Source organism: Mastigoproctus giganteus, chromosome 13 (assembly GCF_048544385.1).
Source record: "Mastigoproctus giganteus isolate SK-2022 chromosome 13, ASM4854438v1, whole genome shotgun sequence".
NCBI classification, from domain to species: domain Eukaryota; kingdom Metazoa; phylum Arthropoda; class Arachnida; order Uropygi; family Thelyphonidae; genus Mastigoproctus; species Mastigoproctus giganteus.
In genome coordinates, this window is record NC_143587.1 from 18,875,902 (window position 1) to 18,894,962 (window position 19,061).

General features: G+C 40.4%; 2 protein-coding genes across 2 annotated transcripts in view; both read right to left on the reverse strand.

Annotated features, from left to right (window-relative positions):
• Window positions 1–17,507, reverse strand: LOC150075827 (uncharacterized). Its single transcript, XM_090387570.1, has 3 exons — window positions 16,998–17,507; window positions 11,951–12,023; window positions 1–315 (listed from the first exon to the last, which is right to left on the reverse strand). The coding sequence occupies exons 1-3, from the start codon at window positions 17,206–17,208 to the stop codon at window positions 189–191; spliced, it is 411 nt and encodes a 136-aa protein (XP_090243696.1). The 5' UTR covers window positions 17,209–17,507; the 3' UTR covers window positions 1–188.
• Window positions 17,507–19,061, reverse strand: part of LOC150075828 (uncharacterized) — an 11,894-nt gene continuing 10,339 nt past the window's right edge. Inside the window, exons 3-4 of the mRNA XM_090387569.1 lie at window positions 17,789–17,930; window positions 17,507–17,661 (exon numbers count right to left, since the gene is read on the reverse strand). Coding sequence (XP_090243695.1) covers window positions 17,516–17,661; window positions 17,789–17,930 — 288 coding nt within the window. The 3' untranslated portion in view covers window positions 17,507–17,515. The remainder of the gene's footprint in view (window positions 17,662–17,788; window positions 17,931–19,061) is intronic.

Below are 19,061 nucleotides of genomic sequence, written 5' to 3' on the forward strand. Positions count from 1 at the left end.
ATCACTTCGAAGAATCATTCAAAACTACAGTATATATATATAAATATATATATATATATATATATCACAGTCATGAGTATCATAATGTTACTGAAAGATCATTGAGAAACCTGGCCCCCACAAAACACTCGATATACAGACAGTCCTTCTGCTTACATGTCACACCACATGAAAAACAAAAAGTATAATCAGAACGTAACCATGCTTGATGTGGTTGCTACCGTGATTCTGGTTCCATTCTCTTGATATTTAGCCAATCGGGTGAGAGCTTCAGCAGCATCCATTTCTAAGGATCCTCTTCGACTCGTTTCTTGCCTTAAACATGAAAGAGATTATGAAATATTAGTCGAATTGCAAATAGAATTAATACACATTAAAACAACTACCATTTTCCCAAAATATTCTTAAAATTGCTTTTTTTTTTTGTTGCTATGGTTGCCACATACAATAAGGAAAGTATCCCCCTAACACCTTACTCTTTGTAAACCAAACCGATCAGCATTTCGGTCCGGAGCCAGGGCTCTTGTGGGTAGCACAGTTGGAAGAATCGCCGTTCTTCCCACACAGGATGGAAAAGACCTGAGTTCGAGTCCCGTCAATGACGTGAGGAATTTTTAGGGGCCATTTTCACAACGTGGCTTAGTTAATCAGGCGAGGGCAGCATGGTTTTTACTCCCGGAAACTCTGGATTTTTGTCCAGCAAACAGAAAATCGACCACAAAACAACGCAACTTACAGAGACACTATATACGAGCAATAAGGCCTTAATCGCTGATGCTCCTAAATATTAACAACAACAGGAGTCCAGAATGCTAATTGCGTCTTACACTTCCTCGAAACAACTCAATACTCAAATGAACAATCTTCTTCCTCTCAAACAGACAAACCAAACTTAAAACACACATAAAACTTACAAAAGTGATGCCTAGTGACCAACTGCTTTGGTGCTAATCCAGACATTGCACCTATAAGTAGTTACGTCCATATAAGATAACAAAACTCCTTTGTCTTCCGGATTCCAAAAATCACATTGCTTAAATCAACTCACAACTAACGAAACCGTATATTGTTAAAAAAAATCGAGACCCTCAGGTAGTAATGTTTATAGATTACACTGAAACGTTGGTAATCCGAAATTCGATCATCCGATTCATCAATTATCGGATCTAACTAGAACTGGTAGACAGAGCTAGCTACTTGCCCATTGCTTGTATCATTTTATACATTATACTGACAACAGTATCCGTACTCCCCTGACAACTGGGAAAAATTAACCAACTATCGTTTACGCCCTATTCTCGAAAAAAGTAAGTACATCAATGAAATACAGTCAATGGGTAAGCAGTGCGTTTAGCCACTTCCAACGAGGAGAGTGTTACATGACATGTATCGTTCCTTCTGGATAATTTGGATAGGCTTCAAGGATGATCAGAAAACTGGCAGCTGTGTTTTAATGCTGCAAAATGCAAGGTCTTACACTTGGGGAAACAACAACAACCCCAAAATAACTTATACACTTAGCGAGGATGAATTAAAAACAGTAGAGGAAGAAAAAGGATTTTGAAGTAACGATAGGACCGGCGTGAAGTTCTCCGAGAAAAGTGAACGAAGGCGCCATTTTTACTGTTAAAAATGATTCCAGAACTAGGGGCCATAAATTCAAATTACAGCTAAATAGATTTGGACTGGATTATAGTTTGGTTTGGCCAGCGAGTTCTTAATTACTGGAATTAGTTATTTGCGTTGGTAGCTGAGGGTAACAGCCTGTGGAAATTCAAAGGTCAGGTGGTTTGGTACCGATGTGAGGAGGGAAACGCATAGGTGAATAAGCATACACGTTTACTTAGAAATATTCGAGTTGGACTTGATATTTTCTCTATATATACTACTAAGTTTCATAAGTTATATTTATTCGTTTTCTAGATCCATCGGTTATTGAAATGGAGGCATGAATACAGCGAGAATTGATGTGCTGGAGGAGGTTCAGGTCCGAATCGTCATAAAATTTCTTAATTTGCAAGGCAAAGACGCAAATCAAATTCATAGAAAGATGAAAGGTGTACGGGAGGGCTTCAAAAAAGATTTGTATTCACCCAGAAGTACACTGGTGTGCAAAATTTAAAGACCAATCAGGTTTTCACCTGTAGCTTCTCATAGGAGTGGCCTGGATATGGGAAAAGCATGCCAAAGGACCCTCGTGAGGTACAGATATGATGAAGGAAACAACACTGACACAACAACAACGGAAACAAACGGTACAGAGGGACTTTATTCAAAAGTGGCAACATAGCACTGGCTGCCATGATACAGATGCATCACTGCCAAAGATGGAACAAAGGGAAGAGGTGGTCCTCAGTAGGAGATATGGCCACCCCTAATGTCGATGCAGGCTTTGCACCGCCTGTCCATACTTAGAACAATGTTGTTGATAAGTTCTTGCAGTAACATCGTCCATTCCTCTGTTAGAGCCATCTTCAGCTGATGAACATTTTCTGGTGGGTGTGGACGTGCCGCTAAGCGTCTCCTTAGAGCATTCCATACGTGTTAGATGGGATTTAGATCAATGGAACGGGCAGGCCAATCCATACGAACAATGTCCTCACTTTCCAAAGCATATCACAGCTACAGTGCGATGGGGTATGGCGTTATCATCCATAAACACGAACTCGGGGCCAATGGCACCCCGGAACAGACCCACATGGGGAAGGATTACCTCAGTACAGTAGCTGTTCATTCCCTGTGTTGCAACGATGTTTAGAGTGTTCCCATAAAATACGGATTCTACTTTGGATTATCAATTCCCTGGACTGTGACGACCATTTCAGTGGATGCAGCATCGCTTTCTCTACCTGCAGGTAAAATTTTATCTTTTATTTGATGTGGGAAGGCCATTTTACAAGCAAGTGAAATATATCGTCGTATCTTCCCTATGGAAACCCACGTGGTCGCCGTAGAGATAGTGTCACTGAGGCAGTGAAACCTGTAAACTGTGAAACTGACTGGGAACGGAGTTCTCCCAGGAAACTTTTAAACTGGTCACCTCACATACAACGTCTTTATTTTAGATCCTAGCAGTTTATTTTACCTTTTACCATGTTTATCGCCAGTCTCCTTTGTTCGTCACCATATTGTTTCACTTAGCGAACCTACGTTTTTCGAGTTGGCATTAAGAAGCTTCCTGCTAATTGGCTATAAATTCTAGCTGTTTTGAACAACTTCAAAAAATAATAATAATAATAATAAATAAATGAGTAATAATTATAATACATGGATAAATAATAATAGGTGAATAATAATAAATAATTGATAATAAATAAAATAGTAATAATAAACAAAAATAAAATTAAAGAAAATATGTCAAAAATCGAATCTCAAACGGGAAACAGTACTCCCGTAGTTGTGCTATTGCGCCCTTCATGCAGAGCACAGCACACCTCAAGCAACCAGGAACTACTTGAAAACACCTGCCCAAACTCAGCTCTGATTAAACAGCTCAACAAACAACCAGCTAAGTTAGGCACTGATGTTTCCTCGCAACGGGATCCAAATAATAGCAATATTATTATTGATGAGGAGGTCGCGGGTGTGGACACACCAATATGAATAACCCCACCCCTCCAGCTGAGCGAAAACGGCTAAAACCCAAAAAAAAGGTCAAGAAATCCACTAAAACCTGTTCTCCTTCAGCTACTCTCTGGGAGAACCTAGAAGAAGAACTGAACTCCATGCAGTCCTCACTAGATAAGGATTGCTCTCACTTGGAGAAAATTATGATCCTCAGGTCCATGATGGAATGCTGCCTTCGCTTTGAAGGAAGTAGAGTAACCAAGCCAGCTGCCCAAAAAGTTACAGGCTGCTGGGGTACCCTCGAGAAAATGTTACATGACCTAATACTACAGAATGAACAACTAATTGCAATCAATGAACAACTGAGGGAAACAAATTATACTTTGACAAAGGCCCTCAGCAGTCCAGCTTGGACCAGCCATAGCACTCAGAACTCTTTCCTCCCAGATCTGACAGCACAATCAAACCGCCAGACACGACCAGCACTTCTCCCTACACCTATCCCAGAATCAACCTATGCTGCTATGGTACAGCGGCCAAAAATTAATGCCCATCCTCCCAATCACACTGACTGCCACCTTATGGACAGTGAACCGAATATCACAGTTAATGATTATCACCAGACCAAGAACCGGGAACCAAGTGAAATGCCACAGCGCCCCCGGTCCTATTCAGATGCGCAGAGGATCCAACCAATGGCAGATAAGCTATTTGCCCCTCCCAACACCAGACAGAATAGAGAACAAAACCTAGTCATCCTTCGTGCGACCCAAGAGGGTTGCTTTACTTCAAGCGAGGCTGTCAAGGAGGTTGTTACTACCAACTTGAAACCTCAAATGAAAACCATAAAAATTAAAAGCCTCAGAAAAATCCGTAATTCTGGAATCATCATTGAGACTGCTTCCAAAAAAGATGCAGAAAACATTATTCAAATCCCACAGATAAATGAACTGGATCTTAGCGCTGAGATACCCAAACCAAAAGGCCCATCAATTGTAATCTTCGATGTCGAAAAAGGAATTTCCAAAGATGACCTCCTTGAGGAAATATATGACAGGAACCTTGCTGATCATATCACTAGACATGAAATTCAAAGTGAACTTAAAGTCAAGTACTCCACCAAATCCAGATCGGGTACTTGTTGCAACTGGGTAGTCGAACTCTCCCCGAAGATATGGCAAATATTATTCCAACAACAACGAACATTTATTGGCTGGAGCTCTTGCCGGTTCAAGGAGCACATACCTACCATCAAGTGCTTTAAATGTCTCCGATTTGGACACACATCCCATGCCTGTGCCCGACAAGACTTCACCTGTGGCCACTGTGCTGAACGCGGACACACCTACAACAATTGTCCAAACAAACATCGAGCCCCTAACTGCGCCAACTGCAAAGCAGCAAAAATGGATCCCAATCACTCCGTCCGGGATGTCAAATGTCCAATCTATTTAAGGGTATTGAGAACCATCCATAACAAAACCGACTATGGCTGTACACCATAATCGCCATTCCACCAACGTCCTCAAAATTCTCCAACTGAATGCCCAAAGAGCTAGAAATGTGGTCGAACAAATTAGAATGAAAATGGATGAAGAAGAAATTGATATCCTTTGCGTTCAAGAGCCCTACACCCACAAGGGACGGGTACAGGGCTACCCTCGCGCTTATAGGATCATTGAGACAACCACAGATACTCCATGGGCAGCCATCATTATTAGGAATACAACAATTACAGTCACAAAGATCGACTCCTTATGCACCCCCTTTGGTGTCTGTGCACACATTATCTGCCAACAAGGCTCTCTGCACGTAGTCTCGTTGTACTGCCGACCACGAACTGATATCGCAACATATATTGAATATCTCCAGTCAGTCATAACCCTCTTACCTTCCAGCAAAATCCTAGTAACGATGGATGCCAATTGTAGATCTCGCTTGTGGCATAGCCGTGTGGATGGCCACATAGTTTCCCAGAATGGACAGCAATTAGAAGATTTCCTTTCATCTTCCCCATTTGAAGTCCTTAACAAACCACATCACCTTTCTACCTTCAGCAATACCCTGTGGGAAAGCAACATTGACGTTACGCTCGCCACACGGTCCATAGCACAAAAGTTCTCATCATGGATGGTTCATGAGGCCTGGACCACCTCAGACCACAGGGCCATCTCCTTCCATCTATCTAGACAACTTGATAGTACTCCTCCCACCTACCACGATATCATCAGATACTCCACCAAAACAGCTGACTGGAATGCCTTCAAGGACAATATAAAATCAAAGCTACAAATGGATACATCCCAACTAAACCATCTTGATCCACAGGAGCACCTCTCCCTCCTAACAAGCACACTCCAACAAGCATGTGAGAGAACTATGAAAAAACGTCAGAAGCACCTAAAGGCTGTCCCTTGGTGGTGCAGGGAACTAGAAAACCTAAGGCGGCAAGTCCACACTGCCCGAAAAGCCTTCCAGAGAGCGAGGCACTCCTGGCCTCCTGCTGAGGTCCAGGCTCTACGGGAAGCATATAGAAGATATCGTAACGACTACACAAGCCTCATTTGGCAGAAAAAGAAAGTGTCTTGGCAGAACCTTGTGACAACCACTGGTAACGCAGATCCTTGGGGGGTCGTTTATCGCATTGTTATGAACAAGCTGCCCAGGGGAGAGATGTTAAATGCAACCCTGACTCCTGATGGCAATCCAACACACACATGGGCTGAATCCATGAATAATATTCTGAATGCCCTACTTCAGACAGATGAGAGTCCCCTCAATGATGAACAAAAGCAAATTAAACAAGACAACCAGGCCTTCTCCAACAATAAAATAGAACCTCCTTTCACCTCTGAGGAAATGAACAAAGCACTTGACAGAACAAAAATGAATAAATGCCCTGGTCATGATAATATTCAGGTTGAGGTCATCAAGAAAGCAGCAACACATCTCCCAAACCACCTATTAGCACTATTCAACAAATGCCTTGCGAAAGGAATTTTCCCTGATTCTTGGAAACAGGCAGTGCTTCGACTCATCCTAAAAGGTCCAGATAAAGATCCTACTCTACCCAAATCTTACCGCCCCATTGCTCTTCTCCCGGTCTTGGGAAAGGTAATGGAGCGGCTGCTTCAATCCAGATTATCCACCTACTACCAGACAGCCAACTTAGACTCTCCAAAGCAGTATGGCTTTAAGCCAGGATGCTCCACTGAAGATGCTATGAACAATCTGCTCAACACAGCAAACTCAACCACAGAAAAATATCTACTGGCTATTTCCATTGACTCTGCTGGTGCCTTCGATTCCATCTGGTGGCCCAGCATTGTCAGGAGATTACGTCAAATCAATATTCCACTCAACCTCTACCGCTGTCTCCAGAACTACCTCTTCAACCGCTCAGTCACTGTTCAAACAAATTTTCAGAAAACCTCCCGACCAGTTGTTAGAGGGTGTCCACAGGGCTCGGTTCTTGGGCCCTACTTCTGGAACTTGATACTAGATGAATTTCTTCTTATGGATTTGGGTCCTGTGGACTGCATGGCCTATGCAGATGACCTCATCCTCCTTATCAAAGCTGATTCTAGAACTCAGCTTGAGCAAATTGCCTCCCCTGCCTTAACGATCCTCCAAAATTGGGCAAACAACCACAAGTTAGTCATCTCTGGGGAAAAAACGAAGACAATCCTCCTCAAAGGATCCTTGGACATAAGAAGACCACCCCAAATTAAAATCTCTGGGCAGACATTGCAACTCAAAACAGAACTAAAATATCTAGGAGTAACCTTTGACTCCCGATTAACATTCTTACCTCATCTTAATTACCTCTCCAATAAAATACGTCGTTATACTGCCATGATCGTAAGAATTAGCAGAGCAGACTGGGGTTTGAAGAGGAGGACTCTCATGCTACTTTATAAAACCATCTTCTTACCAGCTGTGTGCTATGGTGCAGCCATATGGTTCCCTCGTGCCATCATTGCACGTAATAAAGCAAAGCTACATACAATTCAACGCAATATCCTACTCACTGTGACTAGAGCATGCCGCACAGTCAGTAATCCTGCCCTGCAGGTCTTAGCAGGCACTCTTCCTCTGGACCTGGAGGTTATTCGTCGCGGCCTTGCATACCGCATAAAGAGAGGAATTGCCACCACCATTCTGGATATAACACTCGATCTAGCTAATGATCCAAAAAACGAAATGAAACAGATTTACTCTAAGCTCTTCCAGCATTGGCAAAGATCTTGGGAGCAAACAACCAAAGGTGAAACAACTAAAAGATTTCTTCCACAAGTTATGATAACTGCACCAAAACCTCCTCCGTGGTACTCACCAGGCCTTCACGTCTCGTTCTTCCTCACTGGTCATGGATCGTTTCGGGCCAAGCTGCATGCCCTGGGTCTCACAGATTCTCCTCTCTGCACATGCGGTGACAATGAAGACTGGATTCACCTCATGTATAATTGCCCTCCTTATGATTTACCCAGAAGTCTCCTAATTACCAAAACTGGAAATATACCCAGTGGGCAGGAACACCTCTACATAATTGACGAAACCAACTACAAAGCCTTCACTACTTTTGCCCAGACTGTATTTGAAATGCGTCAAATTCACCTACAGCAAACTGTTCAACGCACCCCCATCTTATAATGAACCCAAAACTCAATTCACAGAACATATCCTGAATGGAATCAAAGAAAACACAAACAGAATATTGATCTTTGTCATGACCTAACAGGAATCTCTCGACGTTCACAAAGGAAGCTATCTGACAAACCCACGAACCCAAAAAGGACTTTTCTACAATAGCCACAAGAACTCCAAGCAATCCTTGAGTTTCATGAATCCATGTGCCTCCTCTCATCCCCTAAGAGAAGATTATCCAAGTCCCAGTGTGGGACACTGCTCATTGCCTACAAGTCACCCTTGGATGAAGAAGATTAAATTGTTGACCCTGGGCCCCTTGCCCATTGTGGGACCCACTCACTTGCTGGCACCTCTTCTCTTCAAGGTGTATGACAATATCTGATTTTCCTACTTGTGCAGGAACTCATATAAATACTCCTCTGGGAGTGGGACTGGCATTTGACTTTCAAATGCAGGATCATGCTATTAGGCAATCTGACTTTGTGGGTCACTTGACCTCACAACCTTTTCTCTTCTTCCTGAGGTAGGGTGGGCTCCCCCAGGGGGGGGGAGCCCGCCCTACCTCACCCTCTCTCTTCTGCTTACCTTCTTTCTTCTCCTCAATCTCTCACCCCTTCTCCTATTTCAAAAAAAAAAAAAAAAAAAAAAATTTATTTTTATTTATTTATTTATTATTTTTTTTTTATTTTTATTTTTATTTATTTTATTTATTTATTTATTATTTTTATTATTATTATTTTTTTTTATTATTTTTTTTATTATTATTATTTTTATTTTTTTTATATTATTTATTATTTATTATTTTTATTTTATTTTATTATTATTCTTTTTTATTTTATTTTATTATTATTTTTTTTTTTTCTCGGCCCTCCCTGGGAAGCTCAGGCTAACCCCAGGGTCGGCCAGCCAGAGTTCTCTTTCCACATACCTGGTCCGGCTCCCAGTGCCAGTGACGGTAACTAGCAGTCTGTGGTGTTCCACAGACCCTAGGCTAAGCGGCCAGATGAACAACATAACCCGCACTAAGCAAACATGAACATACACTAACATATGATATCTGGCCTTGACAGTACTGTACTGTCTTACTTCACAAGAGATTCAAATGCGGAGTTGTGCGAAAGCACCGGTGCCGCTTGTCAAAAAACACTATGTCACTATGTCACTAGTACAGTAGCGTGCACCGGTTACAGTACCGCCTTTCAGTATCTGGAGTTGTGTACGTCCATCCAAGATAACACCTCCCCAGACGAGAACACTTCGACCGCCATATCGATCCCTTTCAGTGATGTTTGCGGAGTGATACCGTGTGCCAAACTCTCCCCAGATTAGCTGACGTCCAGAATCGCTGCTGAGACTGAATCTACTCTCATCAGTAAAGAGTACCTTAAGTAAAGATTTTGTGGTTGTAACCTTTAGAAATAGTATTGGTCCTTAAGTTTTGCACATCAGTGTAGTTGTGATAGAAAGATGATTTTTTTTTTTTTTTTGATCCCTTTGAATCTCGATATCAACCACACAAATTTTGGTTTCGATCACACAATTCATTTTTTTTCTTTGCAGCGTTGAATGAAGTGAGGTATCACAATTGATGAAGTGGAATAGAGATCAGTGATTTGGTTCCTCTTTCTGCAAGCGAAACGCCCAAAACGATCCACAAAGAAATGATCGCTATAATATTTTATGGAAAAGACTGCTCAGGTTTTAGTGTTGTTGCACATTGGTATAAACAATTCAAATGTGGAAGAAATCCCAGGATGCTCAGAAACTACTGTAACAAAAGAGTGTTGCAAAAATTGAAGCATTAATCCTGGAAGGTCGCCGTATTAGAATCAAAGAACTAGCTGCAGAGTTCCAAACTAGTATAGGGTCTGTGGAGATCTTTATCTATCAACAGTTGCATATGACTAAAGTGTCTGCTATATGGGTTCCCAGATTTCCGATCTTTACCAGAAGGCGGAAAGAGCACAATGTGCACATGAAATATTGTCGATGTACCAGGAAAAGGTGAAATATTGCCTCATCCTGCTTCTCCTGACCTTGCACCCTCAGATTTCTTCCTCTCTCCTGCCCTGAAGTCCTTTCTTCGTGAAAAACGCTTTGTTGCTGCTGATGAGGTGATTTTTCTGCCGAGTCGTGATTTGAAGGATAGTCAGAGGACTTCTACAACACTGGCCCACGCAAGTGTTGTGAGAGTTGGAAAAATGTTTGTCTGGTGACCAAGTTGAAAAAGTGTAATACAAATCTTTAGTGAACCCTCCTCGTATAAATGGAGGACTGTCCATCATATGAGACTGAAAAATTGGACTGAAAAACAACCAAAGACAAGAAAGACCCATCTCGGCCACACACTTCCATTGTGGCTAAAATGGAACAGCTAGTCGTTGAAGGCACCAATTTGACTATAAATTTTGCAGCAGATAAAGCCATGGATCTGTTTAGACCATAATGCATGAGTTCCTGAACAAGTTTAAGTTGTTAGCCCGATGTGTTTCGAAATTGTAGACACCTCCTCAAAAGCTCCAGCGAAAGAGTGTTCCGCACAATTGTTGGAGCTTTGTAGAGAAATATTATTGCTTTCTTTTTCACCAAATTTTGACGATGGATGAATGTTTAGTACATTACTGTGACCCAGAAATACAACAGATGAGCAAAAAATGGCAACATACATCTTCACCAAGCAGGGCCAAATCTGAGGATATGCAGACCCTAGGCAAAAGTATTTTTGCGGCCCCTGTAAAAATGTTTATCATGAAATGGCATTAATGTTTTTGGATGAATAATAATAATGATAAATGGATAGGATTAGTCATCTTGTCAATAATTCTTGCTTGAAACTGCTTTTTAAATTACTGATATTATACAATTCTGCTCTAAGATGAGGTGACTATTTGTTCAATACCATACAATTGAATACTTGTTATTTGATACAAATGAATATAGAATTTCACAAAACAAAAATCAACTTGCAGAATATCAAACACAGAAAGGTGCTAAGAAGGATATACAGGATTAGAAGGATTAGAGGGATGTATTAGTTACTTATAGATTCAGTTATATTGCAAAATAAGCTGTTTATTCAATGATTTGAAACAACTAATACTCTACAAAACAAAATTAAAATTAAGACGCAAATAAAATATACCATCTATGTAAAACAGAAGTTCCCAACCCGTGGAGGCCGAACCCATTGGGGGCCGCGGACGAAGTTTGAGGGGTCGTGAGGAAGTGAGAAATAAGGCCTAAACATAATGTTTTATCATATCGCTTGACATTGTAGTTTCTAAAATGTCGACAATGCAATTGGTAACACTCCTTCGAGAATCCATTGTAGCTCCTACAATGTCAAGCGTTATAATTTTGGCTGTGTCCATTGCCATTTACGGGGCTCCCTCGAAGTACGGGTTCTAGGTATATGCCTAGGCCAAAGATAGGCTCTGTCACCAAGCCCAAAAAAGTTAAGGTTCTCAGGAACCTTGACGATTTTCTAGAAGTCTAACGATATCCTTACAGACCACCTCCCAAAAGGCTGTGGAGCACTACTGATCTACTATAATTTATATAAAAAAAAACTTATTGACAAGGATAGATGTCCTTAACAAGTTACAGTGTTCTAAAAGTTGTGGATGAGTTATAAAACTGTATTATATTATTATTAATTTGGCTGGAGCAGCCAAAGCTTGGCTTCCTTGCACTCTATGGCTATTACTAATACCAATAATTTCGAAACGCTTACCTTATAGATTCATTTGTTGCTATTTTCCTCTTCTTTCGAATGGGATCATTCGCTATGTCTTCCTCTTCACAATCTTTGGAAAGGGATAATGAATACTTCACAGTTAACAGGAATGAAATCCAAGAAAAAATGAAATAAAAATTGTCAGATTAATGAACTTAATAACATTTTTCATTTGAAATTTTAGGGAAGGGATTATTCTTTATCGGTCGATCGTATCAAAGCCAGAGGAAATTGAAAACTATTGAGATGGTTATAGAATTGTTAACTCTTAAAACAAATAGTTGTGTTAATTATCAAACAACGCAGAGCATGTCTGACCTTGTTAACGAAGTCTCACGCTGGAAAAAGAATGTAAATCGAGACGTCATATGCCTTCGCAGCATGGCAACATGTTTCAGAGTTTGTTGGATCTGCAGGAGGTCTCGTATCCGGGCAAACTGTCTCTAGAAGGCATCGCGAGAAGAGTCTTGACGCACGACAAGCTGTCTCATATTTCTATAACTATATTACCCTCAAAAAGTATGCGGACATACCGGTTTCGCATTCTCAATGCGATTATAGCTTTCTAGCTATGGCTAAATGATTCATCTGGTTCAAATTGGGACTGTGCATTGTCATTCCAACTTTTGTAAATTCGTATAAAAGAACCATTCTTGCATAGCACGGGCAGTATGGCACGGGACATTATCGTGTTGAAACAATCATGATCTGTTTACTTTTTTTTGTTTGTTTCTTAGTTTTTCAACGCTAGTGTATTTCTAACTGCACTTCTGGAAGATCTGAAATAAAGAAACAAAAAGAAAAAAACTATCGTATTAAGGCCACCCCAGAACCAACTCCTCTGACCATGAGTATTATGTTCATAAATTGCGTGTGTTTTCTGGTCCATTTGCTTGTTTTATTGGACGAAAAATCCTAGTTTCCGGTGGGAGAGTGGAGGTGACACAGCCAGTGAGGATCCTTTTAGTGTCCAACTTCAAACCACAGAACCAACTATTCTTCTTCCTCCTTTATTCCTTCATACGTATTTCCTGAAAATTACAATCTACAGAAATTCAAGTCTAATGTCAACAAGTATCTTCCTTCATCTTTTCAACCTTCAACCCAAGCACGGTACTGAGTACCATAGATTCTAATACCTCTCATGCTTGGAGTTTTCATAAAAAAATCCAAATGTAGTGCTACTTGTATCAGGGCGTCCAATGCATACCATTATAAGCCACCACCAACCAGCCTGCATTATTGACTTCTGGTAGGACGGGTCTATGGACTCATGCTGCTTTTGCTATGTTCTGGTGCTCTCATCAGCTTGAAACAGCAGAACCTGGCATTTGTCATACCAGAAAACACCTTTTGAATCCTATACTATCCAGTGTTGGTGTTTCTGAGCCCACTGTAGATTTTTTTTCTCAAGTTTTTTTGATGACAAAATTGAAATCCGGTTCGGTTGTCGGCTGCGAGATATCCTTATCAGTCCATTATCAGCAATGAAACATAATCATGGATTTTACACTGAGGAATTTTTGGATTGACGGAAAATGTCTCAGGAAATCTAGGCCCAGAACTGAAAAGGCCCGAATCAAAAGGGAGAGGCTCAATCCAAGCAAGAACAACTCCTTCTTGATGTCTTTTGCTCCACCTCTCTTGCACCGGGAAGGTTCTGAAATTTAAAATTAGGGGAATTTACAACAACTCAAAGTGCTATGTTTTAAGAATTAAGGGAAATTACCTAGGGGAACTCTCCTTACCCCATCAGGTGATTACAATCGCCGAGAATCTCGATATGGGGGGGTCGAAATTTTGCCTTCTCAAATATCGGTACTTTTTACATACATATTTAAACATTCAATATAACATGGCTATCGGAGGATAACTTTAATACCCACGTTATATCGAATTTAACGAGTTTTTTATTATTGTTTTTTAAATTTCGCACCGAGTTTCATTTGTATTGCACTACAAATAAAGAACCGATGTTTGTATTAAAAAAGATTTTTTTTTTTTTTTTAAATTTCAGCTGCCGCGGTATAGCATTATTGTAAACAGCACTTCTTATTTTATTATTATTATTATTATTATTATTATTATTATTATTATTATTATTAATAGGCTTATGCTGCACCAGCTAAAATAAATTTCCGAGTTACCCTGAGAGAGAGAGGGAGAAGTAGAAGGGAATCATCACGAAAGAGAAGAATGATGATATCCAGCTCAGGACCCTGGGTGTGTTCTCTTCTGCCAAACCCATACTCACCAGATGTGAGCCCCTGGGGATCTCAATAGATAACTGTTTTTTAGATCTGTGCAATACTGGGTTATCTTGTTGTGTGATAAAGTCCCTATCCATTATGGTCCATGAGCTTTGCTATATCAGTTTGAATTGTTATTTGTCTAAGTAGTTCTGTATATGGTAATTTTTTATCAGCGTAAACATAGAAAGACTGATAAAAGGGATAAGTTGAACTTTTCTGAGAACAAGACCAAGAGAATTCGCCTATTTTGAGGTCCTCGTGGGCAGCACAGTTGGTAGAATCGCTGTCCTTCCCACACCGGGTAGAAAAGACCTGAGTTGGAGTCCTGTCGATGATGTGAGGAATTTTTCTGGGCCTTTTTCACAATGTGGCCGAGTTAGTCGGTCTCATGCGAGGCTATCGTGGTTTTCTCCTGGAAACTTGGGTTTTTTGTCCAAGTAGAAAATCGACTACAGAACATACGCAATTTACAAACAATAGACACAGAGTAACGTGGTCTTAGTAGCTAATGCTCCTAAAAACCTCTACTACAACGTAAAAGCCTATTTCGGTTATAGTGTTAGAGTGTAGGAGCATGTATAAAAAAGAACAAATAATAAATAAATAAATATATTTATGCGATTCTTATGGATATACGTGAATTCGTTGTACGACTTAAGTGTCCTTTGGTGTACCATCCCTTAGTCAGGAGCGTCGAGAACTGCCAAGGGCCCTGGAGAAAATGCCTTACTGGACCAGAGGGCTTTTCCCTGTAGGGGACTCGGACATCAATTTCAACCTCTACGCAATCTCCAGGGAAGCTTCCACCTACTCTTAAACCAGCTAAAGTACTAGCCTACTATTAACTTCTTTCAATAAAAACTATAGCTCAGGTTGCAAACCGAAAGTCTGAAGATGCGCCATTACCAAGGTGGCATCCATTAATGATCTTTACTTTTGGGCTCTGGAACACCCCCCCCCCATCCCTCCATACGTATTTTCTAAAAAATGCAACTTACAGAAGTGAAAAGAAAGTGTGAACAAAGTTCTCTTCTGTCCCAATCTTTAATACTTCCGTGGTACTTTTTTAATAGGATCTCCTAAAAAAAGTACAATGTCAATTAAGAAAGGAAAGTGTACTAACCGAATTTTCTTAGCTACAAATTGTCGTTCTCCAAACTGTGTCGTACACCGAACTGTCACGTACAGCGAATTGTCATGCATAGAACTGTCGTACAACCAATTATCTTGCAAGGAATTGATGAGATTCCGATTTTTATGGTTTCTGTACATACCTGTTGTTGTAGAGTTGTTGTTCCGTGTATACTGTCTGTAAATTGCGTACATTCTGTGGTCGAATTTCTGTTTGCTGGACAAAAAACCCGAATCTCCGGGAGAAAAAAACCTTGCTACCCTCGCCTGAAACCGACTAACTCAGCCGCATTTTGAAAAAGGCCAGTAAAAATTCCTCCCTTCATTGACAGGACTCGAACTCTGGTCTTTTTCACCCGATGTGGGGAGGACAGCGATTCTACCAACTGTGCTACCCACGAGGGCGTACATACCGGACCCTGACGTACTACAACCAAAGTAGTCTATACCAGGCGTAATCAAAAAGTTCTGAAATTGAACTCATATTTGGTAAAGGTTCTGATGGATCTTTGAAGTAGTATCTTTGGCACTATATATATCGATTCCAACACTTCTTTCTGCAACATCTGGAAACATTCCTGGTAGGCAGTTTATTTATTATTTATTTTATTTGGAATTGCTAATAGTTCTGTATCATTTTCTGAATGATTTCCTCTGTCATTGCACATCTGTAACCTTTCAAGGAAGCTTTGAGCTCGGAATTTCAAGATTACAAAGTCAGTCCAGAACATTTTGATCACTTGGATATCATCATTCTTCTCTTTCTTGGTGATTCCCTTCTAATTTTGACTTCCTCTCTCTCTCTCTCTCTCTGTCTCTCTCAGAGTAACTCGGGAATTCTTTTTTGGCTGGTGCAGCATAAGCCTCAGGCTTCCTTGGACTATATGGCTAATAATAATAATAATAATAATAATAATATAATTAGAGAATATATTATTATTTTTGAAAATTTAAACTCCTTTAATTGTACTGGTTTCCAAATGTTTTTCTATATAAGCAGTTACTGAACAAATGGAATCAATAATATTGATTAACAGAACTAAAATTTATAGAAATTTCATGATATCCATAAATATTAGACCTTGGGCGGTTATATTAGAATTTTTGTTTAGACCAGTAATAAAATCTACTCTTAATCTCCCCCTTAAGACAGAAGACACTTTTTATAAGCGTTTTCTACACAGTGTCTAAATTAATCGGGTTTGACCAAGGGTTACAAGGTTCCTTTCCCATCGGTTTTTCATCCAGCAAAACTACCAAATCGACAACGTAATACACATTACGTATAATTTTTTTGGAGTTATAATTCAACATATACAGTAAACAGTTAAGTTATCTTGTTTTGTTATATTGCGTATGTTTTCTAATCGGTTTGCGGGATAAAATGCCAGAAATTATTGAGAGAAATAATATAGAATCTCTCTAGACCAATAAACTCGAAAAAATCAACCACTGTAGAAAAAACCCATAAAAGTTCTCTATCCCCTCTAGACGGGGATTGGAACCCAGATTCCCCACCCCTATCCAGAAAAACTAAAGGTCGAAAATACTGCCTAATAAAGCTGCTTAAAAATCCGAGGGAGACTCCCTAATGCTTCCTGACTCTAGGATGAACTGCATATTATATAAATGGTTTACATCAGACTGAACTACGTACTTACCCGTGTTTTGTTTACGTTTCCGATGCGTCTTTTCAGATACCCCGCAGTTCACTCGCGCAATTGTTTCAGATTTTTGCAGGGTAGTTAAAAAAATATCACTATTCGATGAGTTAGCCATGTCTGTTTTGTGCTCCGATAATATGGTTCTCCTCTCATCATCCGCACCAAATTTCACGTGATTACAAGCATCACTCAAGTATCTCTGTAACATGGTGGTCTTGTATTTGGCAGGACTGACTATTCTGCTGTTTGCCGATTCGTCACTGTCGGTGCTGAGCGGAGCTGCACTTCTAGACGATTCCAACCAGTTAATGCTAAGAGGATACGCCTCAAGAGGGCGTGGCAGTAAAAGTGGCGTTTCCCTACTTTCCGCTTCAGTCTGGGAATGTACTTCATCTCTCACGTCTTGTAAGACAGGAGGCGTTGTGGAGTTACTCCGGGAAGTCGCTTCCCACTCGTCTTCTTCAGACTTTGGCCTTTTTTCAAGTGGTTCGTCGCTGTCCGAAGTTAGCCTTCTCTTAAGATTTGGTTTTTTTGGGTGCCTGAAGAGATCGCAGTTGAGAGGTCATATTAAATGGGTTTGGGGGTGCGCTGGCGAAATAACTGTGCTCTTCCAATTCACAATGAACACGTACGCTGTCATTTTTGGTCGTGGTCTTTTGGCCTGTAAAGTAAAAATAACACGCATTAAGAGATTTTACTTGATGCGCACAGAAAACAGAGTCCCTATTTACAAGCAATAAAATCCAATGAGAAATGAAATAGAAAGAAAGAGAGAACCAGTTTCTTACCTGTTTCTTGTTTATTATTTTCATCGGTGTCACTGTCCCAGATGCTGTCGTCGGAACTGATACTAAGGGGCTCGGCGTTCCCAGAAACATAACAATTATACAACCTGATTCTGCGACCCCAAGACAATCCCGATTCTCTTACCTACATAAGAAAATGAAGAAATCTGCTGAGTGGGTGCGTTATTTTTCTTAAATTATCTAATAATAGCGAAAGTTGTTTGTTAACGTAGCTTTAATGGGTTCTTAGTGCAACCACGCATGAATCCATCTTAGTGCAACCACGCATGAAATTTTGATATGCAAGGGTTTTATATGCTTCTGACAACAAGGTGGATGCATCTGTTGGCTTTATCTGTACTTGTTTAACGGTGCCCTTTTGTTCAAATTTCGTATTTGAGGTCCGCATTCATTTAGGCGTACATCGGACATCTATAGTTCCATTTTCTTGTCATTCCTCATTTAAATATAGAATTTCAGTGAGATCAGAATATGGTGAGGTTATTGTACAAATTAGAACAGGTCGGGATAATATTTATGATTACTGTCTGTCTACTATCCTTCAACCAAATCCGGAACTACTGATAAATTAGGAGTTGATTGAAGGATGGTATTGCACCTGGGGAACAAAAACCCGAGAGGAGAGTAGTTTATTGATTATTGGGAGAGGAATTAAAGGATTCTCAGGATAGGAAAGACACGAAGTTCCACATTCAGCGTAAGCAGGCGACAAGAAGATTACTTGGAATTCTATGATTTACCAGAATTTTGCAAGTAGAGGGAAGGAGGTCATTATTATTATCCATAAGACGATGGTGCAACCACACTTGGAATGTTGTGTCCGGGTCTGTAGATTGCGTATAAAGGAAGATATAGAATTTCCGAAGAGGGTGCAGAGAGTGGTGAATTACTGAACTAAATATTATCTTTATGAGGAACAGTTCAGATGGTGTCGTCTTCCAGAAATTGGCAACTGGACACCTGTGAGAAGAGGAGGGATTTCGATTAATCCCCTCAGTCAATCCTCTGAGGGGATTAATAAAATGAATGTGGGAAGGATACTCTCGCTGATGAGTGAAACAGGAGCCAGAGGGCACATTTATAAATCTTAGGGAGTAATCGTAGATTAAATACACTGGTGTGCAAAATTTAAGGACCACTTAGGTTTTCACCTTTAGCTTTTCATAGGAGTGGCCCGGATATGAGAAAAGCATACCAAAGGAACCTCGTGAGGTACAGAAATGATGAAGGAAACAACACCGACACAACAACCGAA

Excerpts from the sequence above, each read along its gene's own strand:
- LOC150075827 (XM_090387570.1), bottom strand. The coding sequence starts at position 17,208 with ATGTTACAGAGATACTTGAGTGATGCTTGTAATCACGTGAAATTTGGT. Across the intron at positions 12,024-16,997 it reads GAAACGTAAACAAAACACGG|ATTGTGAAGAGGAAGACATA; the intron begins GTAAGTACGTAG and ends CCCTTTCCAAAG. Across the intron at positions 316-11,950 it reads GCAACAAATGAATCTATAAG|GCAAGAAACGAGTCGAAGAG; the intron begins GTAAGCGTTTCG and ends TTCATGTTTAAG.